At 40.1% G+C, this 10,854-nt stretch overlaps 1 protein-coding gene across 2 annotated transcripts in view; it reads right to left on the bottom strand.

Moving 5' to 3' along the window:
- The window catches only part of LOC101629058 (chromosome unknown open reading frame, human C9orf156), a 12,507-nt gene extending 6,238 nt beyond the window's left edge, over nt 1-6,269 (bottom strand). For both annotated transcript variants that reach the window (XM_004677491.2, XM_012721663.1), the window contains exons 1-3: nt 6,194-6,269; nt 2,804-2,978; nt 808-965 (exon numbers count right to left, since the gene is read on the bottom strand). In XM_004677491.2, coding sequence (XP_004677548.1) covers nt 808-965; nt 2,804-2,978; nt 6,194-6,269 — 409 coding nt within the window. The remainder of the gene's footprint in view (nt 1-807; nt 966-2,803; nt 2,979-6,193) is intronic.
- Between the last annotated feature and the right edge of the window lie 4,585 nt (nt 6,270-10,854).

The raw sequence follows: 10,854 nt of genomic DNA, 5'->3' as shown, positions 1-10,854 counted from the left end.
ATAAATCTTTTTTTTTAAAAAAGTTTTTGTCCTGAAATCCTCCCCAAAATTCCCATGAAATCCCAGAGAGGACAGTCCTTCTCCACTGTACACTCTACAAATAAACACAGAAGTCTGGAATGGTCTGCTGACTCTGAGTGGCACACCATATGTTTATTAGATCAAAGAGACTCATGAATGGGCTGCTTTCCAAAAATATTTGGCTCAATCACTAGCTTATTTTTGAGCATGAGGTTAACACTAGTAATCCACACAGGCACTTCCACAGCCTGACAGAAGTTCAGACCTATGGTGCTATTCATCCCAGCCTCTCTGCTACACATCACTGCCCATGGCTGCTTTGCAGCCATGAAGCCATTCACTTTTTCAAGGTTGCGAGGAGGAATTAAGACAAACCCATTCTATGTGTTTACACATATGCATGTACCACTGGTTGCTGTGTGTTAAGTTTTGGCTTGGGCATGCATGTGTTACATTTTGAGTGTCCGACTATCTTTGAATCATTTTGTGTTGACTGCATTCCAAGTCGGAGAAAATCTGGTTGTAATTTAATGATTATGAAATCTTAAAGAGTTACTTTTAAATAATTTAGTAACTTTTGACATATGCATAAACAAACTTTAAGCATCCTGTGAGAGCTTATTTCAAAGTGTTTTGATGTGAACATGCAAACCATTTCAATGTCTTTAGGGGCTGATGTCATGGGTACCCACCCAGAGAACTGGCAGTGGTAAACACGATGCTAGTGTTATAAGATTTCTTTTGGGCAAGGCAAAAAAAGATAAAAGTAGCACTGAAACATATTACCTTCCACCCGCTCCAGTTTGGCCAGGGTCAGTCCTATTGCGTTGGGACGATGAGGGCTCCTTGTGGAAAAAACTCCCGTCTTGGCGCCATTCAGCCTAGGCGGCTGCACTTTTGCCTTACAGCTCAAATGGCCATTTTTGTGAAAAACAAACAAAATCCTGTTGAAAACAAACCAGACCACTGAGACAGCAAAAAGCGCAAGTTATTAGATAAGGGTTTCAGAGGGCAAAAAATTTAAATCCCCACAAAGCATTTTTAATAGGAAAGAATAAGCTTTTTGTGGTATTAAAACGTCATGGTGGGAATCTCCCTCAGTGTCATGATGACCAGGCCCTGTCAGGAAACTAACAGATGTTTGTCAAGCGCTGCATGAACAATACTTGCTAAGTATAATACTTGCTATGTGCCAGGCAAGTGAGGGTAGGCATCTTAACATCTACTTAAGCTTCTTAAGAGCTCTAAGAAGTATGATTTATCCTTCTTTTATGGGAAAGGAAATTGAAACTCAGAAATGTTAAATAACTTGACTAGGCCCTTTTAAATAAGAGACAAAACAAAAAAGTAAGGAGACGCGAAGAAAAACTGTGATAGACCTGAATTCATTAAACCATTAAATTTACATGCTACAAAATGTCATCCCAGGAGGACGTGTTTGTCAAGCTCCTGGGTAAAGGCAAAGGCTAAACAGCTGTGGCACAGCTGTGACCCCTACACATCACAAGGCAAAGGACAGCTCAACGGAAAACTAAGCAAAGGGCAATTCACGAAAGAATTCAAAATAGCTAATAATCACATGACAAGCTGGTGAACTTCACTGATAATTAAGAAATTAAATTGAAAAATAATGTTTTTCCCTGTCAGGTAAAAAATATAACAGTGTTCAGCAACAGTACAGGTGCAGGCCAAAAGCCATTTTCATATACCTTTGAAGTACAAACTGGCTAAGCGTTTTAGAGGTAAATTTGGCAAGACTCCAAAATTATAAATACATACCCTCTTATCAATTACATCCACTTCTGACAGCCTCAGACAAACACACAAGGGCCCAGGAACACGAGTGGTTTGTTTCTTTACGCTAGTGTAAATGAGTAACTCTCCACTAACAAGGCGTTAGTCAGATCATGGTGCATCTGTATTTGCAGTAACAGCCAGTAAAGCAAAAATGGTGACTTTTTTTTACTTAATGGTTTATGTCATGACTACATAAAGACGTAAAAAGTTAGGTCTAGAGGAGGGTGCAACCTTTTTCTGGAAAAGGTAAAACTGTAAATATTTTAGGGTTCTCAGGCTAGCCAGTATGCTGTTAATTATTCACCTCTACTCTGGCAGCATCAGGAAGACACAGACAATGCCTAAATAAAGGGTCACAGCTACTTATAAAAACAGGTGGTGGAGGAAGCTGGCCCATGGCCATAGCTAGCTGATCCCTGGCCTAAAGGGGATAATAATGAGGGCCCACCTTGGTGATGCAACAGGTTAAGTACAGCACCATGAAGCTATCTGCAGCCAATGAGGCACAAGTTTGATCCCTGGCCGGGGGGTGATCTACATGGCATGCAGACCTCTCCTGACTGGTCCACTTCTCTCAGCAGTATATTTCAGTGGATCTGCCTGTTCTGCTCCCCACTCTGTTTCTGGTGAATCCTTTCTATCCCCACACATTTAACCTGTACCTCAGTTCTTAAATGAATAAAGCAATCTTTAAGAAAAATAAAAAGGGGGATAATAATGACCGTTAGGCAAAATGAGGACATCTAGCTACAGATTTCAACTCAACAGAAGGTGTACATCACACTTAAAACCAACTGCAAATGGAGCCTGTCCCTCACTGGATCCAAAGTTCCCTGACCATGTCCAATCACCAGCAGGAACACAGTACAGGAATCACACACAACAGACAAAGAGTGGCAGACCCTAAGATCACCTTTAACTGGAGTCCTTTACTCAGGGGCAAGCTCTGGCCCAAAATACCACTACTAACTATAAAACAACTTACCAAACATGAGAGAAGTGTTCTAAGCCCATCAAGGAATGTTCAGGATTATTAAAGATGCTCTTTCTAATTTTCAAACAAGCCCTTGAATGACTACAAATGGATGGCTGCCTTGGAGTACCATTCTTGGTGGAGAAACAGGATTCCAAGTATCCAATTGGCTCAGTTAAAAGATTCCCTACAGAAGAAAACCAGATAAGAAATTATTAGTCAAAAGGTCAAGCAAAGCTGTAGGATAACACAACTTCTTTAACACATTGATTTCATAATTTTAAAAACTATCATTTTTATGTAACACATGATTTTTACAATGTTCATGAACAGACAAATATTCTCATCATTACTATGTGTATTGTTATGTTCCTTCAGATGATAGGCTGGAATGAGTGCAGAAAAAGGGAATTTTTAGAAAACCTACTATCACCTAATGCAAAGTCTGCTACTATGACCATGTTATGTGACCTGGGTTAGGGCTAAAGGGCTATTTCAAATAGAATAATGTTTGCAAAGCTAAATGAGAAACATCACAGTATATGGAGAAACAAGCGATCTGACTGGTTGAAGTGTGAAAAACAAGGCAGATATAACAAAAATGAGATAATGGTTATATGTAAGATGCTTTCAATTGAAAGCAACAGAACACATAAAACACCTTTATGCACTAAAGAGAGTACTTAGGATTATGCGATTAAAATATCTATATGCAGGGTCAATTTCAGGTAGACTGGTCCAGTAGCTCTCTGCCTCTAGAATGTAAGCTCCATGTAGGAAGGACTACTGCTGTATTTTTACTTCTGTACTTTCATTGTCTAATAAAGTGCCTACAGGAGTAGGTACTCAAAAATCTCATATTATTAAAAGGATAATGGAAATCTAAACTAATTAAATTGGAAAGTGAAAGGCTACATATAGTATCATGTATGAACCCTTATTTATATATTTACGTATCTAAATATATATCTCTGTACATCTAGAAAGCTACCTGGCAAGATATTCACCCAAATGTTAATTATAGGAAAAATAGGCAGAGAAATTATTAGATTGTTTTTATATTTAACTTTGTAATTTCTATACTACTTGAAATTTTTGCAATATTCATAAAACTTTTTTTTAAGATTTATTTATTTGTGCATACAGAACTGGGGTATAGGCCAGAGGTGCAGGAGTGGTAAGAGGGTTCACCAGAGACAGAGTGGGGAGTAGAACAGGCAGATTGAAGAAGTACACTGCTGAAGGGAGCAGTGGGCAGGTCAGGAGAGGTCTGCCACACCATGTGGGTCACCTCCAGAGTGGGGATTGAACTTATGAGGAAGTGGCTTTACCTTCTTAGTGCTGTGCTTTAACCCGCTGCGCCACCAGTGAGGGCCTAACTTATTTTTTAAAAGCTGTAAGGGGCGCCTCCCTGGTGACCTAGGGGTTAAGTTACAGTGCCATCACCACTATGGCCTGAGTTCAATCCCCGCCTCAGAGGTGACCCACATGTCAGAGCAGACCTCTCCTGTCTGGCGCTCTGCTCTCCTCAGCTGTGTACCTCAGTATATCTGCCTGCTCTGCTCGGCATTCTGTCTCTAGTGAACCCTCTCACACACACACACACCCCACCTCTGGCCTACCCTCCTGTTCCTCTATGCAATAAATGAGTAAGTAATTTTTCTAAGATATAAAGTAGTGTTTTTATACCCACAATTTGTCTACAACTTATGTGCAGACAGAAAACTCAGATCCTTTTCACCTCTTGCCTAGACTACCAAATTATTCCTATTATAAATCCTTCTTCCCTCAGCAGGCCCCCCATTTTCTCAAAACAATACCAAATCCACCACAGTATGAGTTCCCTATGTTACTCTCTAACTTTAAATGTCCATGTTTCCCTCTACTAACTGTCACATTTCTCCCTTGGTGTTCAAGGTTCTCTACAATCTCAATCCAATCAATGTTTTCACCTCTCTGTTCCATCCAGTACTTTAGACTTACATTTCCCCAGCCCCATGTTCTGTAGAGCTGAGTTCTTTCTTGCCTATCATTATTAGTTTCTGTAATCTGGTTGTGTGCAACACTTTTTTTTAAATGAGCACAATCTTTTACCAAGTAACAGTATTTTAAGGAAATTAAATCTAAGTGAAACATTTAAAACATATACGAAGATTTTAGTTAGAAAACTGGCATAACCTAAATTCCCACCAAAAATAAATTAACTAAATTAGTATGGACCTATTAAGCAAAAGCATATGCAACTCCTTAAAATCAACTGCTATCAAGAGGTTTTATAAAAATTAAGGTTACCTTTTAAAAGTTATAAAACAGGGCCCTCCATAGTGGCGAAGCGGGTTAAAGCACAGCACAAAGAAGCTTAAGCCACTTCCCTTAAGCCACTTCCGCATGAGTTCGATCCCCTCCTGCCCTGGAGGAGATGATCCCCTCCTGCCCTGGAGGAGATTCACAGGGTGAGGCAGACCTCTCCTGACCCACCCGCTGCTCCCCTCAGCAGTGTACTTCGTAGATCCGCCTGTTCTGCTCCCCACTCTGACTCTGGTGAATCCTCTCACCCTCCGCATCTCTGGCCTGTACCCCAGTTCTGTACGAATAAATAAATAAATCTTTAAAAAGTTATAAAGGGTCACCTATCAACTCATATTTCTGCCAGGCATGTCCAAAACAAATACGGAAGGTAGACACCAAGACATTAAGCAGTAGTTTATTTTGGGTGATGGTGGACAAAATTTGCTTCCTCTAAATTCTAAACTTAATATATTCTGGATAGGAAATTTAGGTAAAAGAGATCAACTGATGAAGACTGAATTGGATTTGTAGTGAATGTGGTATATACAGATGTTGCTATACAATAATACACATCTAAAACCTCTAATTCAATGTAACTTCAATATGAAAAATAAAAGATAAATAATAAAATATAACCTCCTTTAAATAAAGGTGTGTCATTAAAAACAAATTCTTGCAATGTGCCTTTTCTGGGGCCCGGTTTAAAACTATCTCCTTCAGAAACTTCACTCCTCTCTCGTCACTTCCAAAAAGCCTCTCCTGGCATTTTTTCATTCCTAACAGGCTTAAAACTAGCTGTACACATTCTACCTCTCCCACAGGAGCAAAAATTGCCTAAAAGAAAAGCCATTACAACTGCACTTGGCAGTTCTAGCCGCCGTGCCAAGACCTGACAACTGCAGCCACTATCACCAACAGAACACGAGAAACGACGTCACCCAATTCAGACATGTCACGTGGTTGCCCACGCACGTGACCGTGCCTTCTCCATAAGCAACATTATGGCGCACATTAGTTCCAGGTTTAACATTTCACGTTCCTCTCTGCAATAAAGTTGGCTGCCGGCACCCGGCCACTTCTCAGAGCAGAACCACCAGCCTTTTTAGAAGTTACCTGTCTCTAGAGCCGGCTTCACACAGCCACACCCGGTCGTTGTGGGCCGAGGTCCTGGCTCCTCCAACCCGCGCATGGCGACGAGTCAGAAGCGCCCACGCAATTTGTCAAGGTTTCCCCTTCCGGTCGCCATACCTGGCGCCTGCGCAGAAGTGGCGCCAGCGGGAAGACGCTATCGCCGCGCCTGGCGCAGGCGCAGAGGGTGCGGCACGCGGCGACAGCTCCCGAGCCGCTTGGAGGTTTGGTCTAATATCCGGACGCTGCAACCTTGCCATGGTTCCTGACTTTCGCCCTGAACCTCAAGCGGCTGCTCACCAGTCAGCGCCTCCAAGTACCTGCGCTTTCGAAGGGAACACGTTGATGAAGATGATACACAAAGACGTTCCTCTCTTACATAGTAATATAAAAATATTAAATATCAAGAATAAGCTACGTACATGTCCAACGCATGATACTAAGTTTTTAAAGATAAAGTGTGTGATATGCAATCACCATATAACAAAATGATCAGCCTTTAGGAAATGTTAAAAATTCTCCTTGGGTGAATGATTATAGGTCTCTGTGTGCTCCGGTTTTTCCGTAATAAAAACGGTGTTTTGTCAGATTAAGACCCCAAGCCTAGTGGAGAGGGAGTCCTACACCAATACAGGGCTAAGCAATGCGGTTTTCTTGCGCTTCCATGCCTCACAGTAATTGAAGTGAAAGAAATGGAGAGTCAACAGACCATACTGAGGGGCGAGGCAACAGGTGGTGATGTCCATTATTTCTGGGCAACTCTGAAAATTCAAGGACCAATGAACACCACTCACCCCTTGCGATGATCAGTCTTCCCAGCACGGGACTGCTCCTCACAGTGAGGTCTCTTGCCTATATTAGATTTCTCTGTATGCATAATTTTGTTGCTGAGCTTTTTCATCCTGTTGATTAGGATGGGGGCTGGGGGTGGAATGGGCGAGAGACTGCCTGCAATATAAAATATTCAATAGCATAAAAGTCTACTTAGATTAAAAGGCTTGACCATCATGAAAAGCTTTTTAAACTTAATTTGCCAGGCACTAACATCACCAGAGGAAAATAACAGGAGGAACCAAAGACTTAAAAATAAAGCTGCTTTTTTTTTTCAAAAACACTTTAACATTTATCAAATTCATATGTGTGTTCGAATTTTCCACATTAAAATTAGGAAGAGGAGGTCATTACTGTTGCGGGTAGGAACAGTATTGTATCGCTTAAGTAACATTGAGAAGCTGGGGCAGGTCATAGCTGCGTTTGCCACTAGATGGTGGTGTTGCTGAAAATAAGTCTTTGTGGACTGGTATTGAAAATGAGAGGTATTTATGCTCCTGGCCTTAGCTATTTAATGATAATCACACAAAAATACATTACTACATGTAACAAGTACTGAGATGCAAAGCATACTTGGAGGTGTGATGAATTGCTACCTCTTTTAAAAGTGAAATTTCCTTAGTGGATAGCAGGAATTTTAATATGTAGCTTTTATTGTTATGTGATTTGGATTATTTTTTATTATCTTCTCGAGAATTAAATCTGATTATTTGTAGTTAGAAGACAACCCTCTCTACTACACGTAATCATTAGGCCATACCTTGAGAAACACTTCTCTCTGTAATGATTCCTAATCATTCATTTAGTTGAAAAATCCCGTTGAAAAGCAATTTAAGCTCTGAAACTTCTCACATGTTATTTTATATTTAACATCACAGGGTTCATGGATTTTTGGGTTTTTTTAAAGATTTTATTTATTTATGCATACAGAAATGGGGTACAGGCCAGAGGTGCAGGGGGTGGCGAGAGGATTCACCAGAAACGAAGTGCGGAGCAGAACAGGCAGATCTATAAAGTACACTACTGAGGGGAGCAGCGGGCAAGATAGGAAAGGTCTGCTGCACCATGTGGGTCACCTCGGGGCTGGGGTCAAACTTGCACTGAAGTGGCCACGGCTTGGCTTAGCTTTGCAGTGCAGCGCTTCAACCTGCTGCCACCAGGGAGGGCCTAGGGTTCTTGGATTTTTATGAAGACTAACAATTGTACCTACTACATATTGAAGAGAACAGCACATAGGAAGTCTATGTGAATTCTAGCAAAACGTTCATTCTGTGACCTCAAGTATGAAGTCTGGAAGAAAACCAGTTTAGATGCACACTGATGTTCGAAAAAGCAGAGTTTGTGTGTATGTAGGGAGTGAAATGTGTAGGTAGGCAAAAAGTGTTCGAAAGTTAAAGAAATTCCTCTTTCTCTGATATTCTGCAATCCTCATTCCATCAACTTCCCTCTTTCACCTACATGCCAGGTAAATTGTATCTATGCAAATCTCTTAAGACCCGTTTTAGTGTTAAACCTAGTATTTGGGATTCTGAATACTCTTTTTTTTTATAATCTTGATCCATTCTGGACAAGTGAAATTGAGACATATTTTCAGAGATTGAAAACCATCATGAAAAGAACCAAGGAAGTTACACATGACTTTGAGTCAGAACACAGCCTCTCTAAAATTATTCCCATCTCTGTAAAATGGGAATGATAATCACAGCCCAGTCTATTTCAAAGACTCTTGTGAGTTAAAAAAAAAAAAAGTGTGTGTGAAACCATAACTCACAAAGTGCCATCCAAGTGTAAGGGGCTATCATATGGCTAATGTACCCTCAGAAGATCACTTGAGTGATATTATGGAATGTGAGTGATCATTATACAATGAATATATTCTTAGGGGAAATTTAATATTTTGGGGGGAGGGTGTGACAAGCAGGAGAGAAACAGCATGGAACTTACCATGCTACTGTACCAGTAGTTCTCAATCTGAGCTGCATGTTAGAACCATCTGGAGAACTCTCAAAATAAAATATCCTAAATGCAATGTTGTGTCTTGGATGGGATCCCAAAACAGAAATAGTCATTAATGGGAAGACCAGTGAAATTCCAGCGGTACCTGTAGTTAGTGGTAATGTAGTAATAATCTTGATTTCTTAGTTCTGACAAATTGACCATTTAAGGTGTTAACATTCTGGTAAATTGGATGAAAAGTATATAGGAACTTCTGCATTTTTTCCTACTTTATCAAAGTAACAGTGGTTTATAGCATTATGTAGGTTTCAGATTTACAGCATTAATAATCAACATCCATGTACATAGCATTATGCTCATTATAAAAGTCTAATTTCTATCCTTCACCATACAATTAGCCCCTTTTACCCAACCCCATCCCTTCTAATATCTGCTATTTTGATCTTATTGTCTGAGAGTTTTTGTTTTATTAGTTTTTTCTTCTGCCAATAATTGAAGTCATTAGTGTTGGTCTTTCTCTGACTTGTTTCACTTAACATAAAACTCTTTAGTTTCATCCATGTTGTTACAAATGCAGAACCTGTGTATTATCTTTGTAGTTTTTCTTCTTTTTTTTAAAAGATTTTTTTATTTATGCATACAGAACTGGGGTATAGGCCAGAGGTGCAGGGCAGTGAAAGGATTCACCAGAGACAATGGGGAGCAGAACAGGGTGACTAAGAGGTACACTGCTGAGGGGACCAGTGGTTGGGCCAGGGGAGGTCTGCCACGCCATGTGGGTCACCTCTGGGGTGGGGATCGAACTCATGCTGAAGTGGCTTTAGCTTCTTAGTGCTGTGCTTTAACCCGCTGTGCCACCAGGGAGGGCCCAGTTTTTCTTTTTTGTTTTTTAAAGAGTTACTTATTTTTGCATACAAGAATTAGGTTACAGTCCAGAGTTGGGGAGGGAGGGTGAGAGCATTCACTACAGACAGTGGGGAGCAGAACAGGCAGATAGACTGAAATACACTGCTGAGGAGAGCAGCAAATGAGACAGGGGAGGTCTGCTGTGCCATGTGGGTCAGCTCCTCTGCCAGGTATCAAACTGGGCAGGAGCTAGCTTCATAGTGCTGTGCCTTACCCCCTTGCACCACAAGGAAAGGCCCTGAATCTACTATTCCCATGTCGTTGTATTTAATATGTTCTTGAAGTACTTCTTTTGTTTTATCCCCCATGAGACTAGAGTAAGACCCTGGTGGGCAAATTGTCTTCTAACCCTGCTCCCAGAGCCTTTACCATAACCAATCCACACAGTTAAGCTATAATAATGATTTAATGTACATTTTTCACAAATACATTATTTTAAAAGTGAAAATAGAAAATCAAAATTCAAAATCACAAATTAGCTTCATGACACTAAAATATATTTTAAGGCATCCCAAAGATAACAATTGTTAATATTATCTTTAAAAAAAACCTAAAACTTGAGTAAAATACTGAAGTTATTGCTACATTACTAATTGAACAAAGTTTACAATAAAATTATAAATTCCCCCAATTTTCCATATTCACACTTAATTTTCCTCTTAAAAATTTATCAAGGAAATAGCCAGTCTCCCCCTTATATTTTTATTTCTGCCTACCACTAGCCTCACCCCACAAACATTCACATACACACACATGTATACACACATACCAGCAGGATATTGTCCATATGGTAAAACCTGAAAAAATATTAGTTCTCTTTCTCTGAAAGTAGAAAAAAGTAAATTAAAATATTAGTGAATCCTGTAGGGATTTTTACAATATTTTGAGACCATCACACATAGCACATAGTAGGATGTGTATTTTGTTGGGCATTGGATGATGGTTGAGGACTG

Source organism: Condylura cristata, unplaced genomic scaffold, assembly GCF_000260355.1.
Source record: "Condylura cristata isolate star-nosed mole 26May11 unplaced genomic scaffold, ConCri1.0 scaffold00006, whole genome shotgun sequence".
Taxonomy (NCBI): domain Eukaryota; kingdom Metazoa; phylum Chordata; class Mammalia; order Eulipotyphla; family Talpidae; genus Condylura; species Condylura cristata.
The sequence above is the reverse complement of the archived record's forward strand: the minus strand, read 5'-3'. Positions and strand labels throughout refer to the sequence as shown.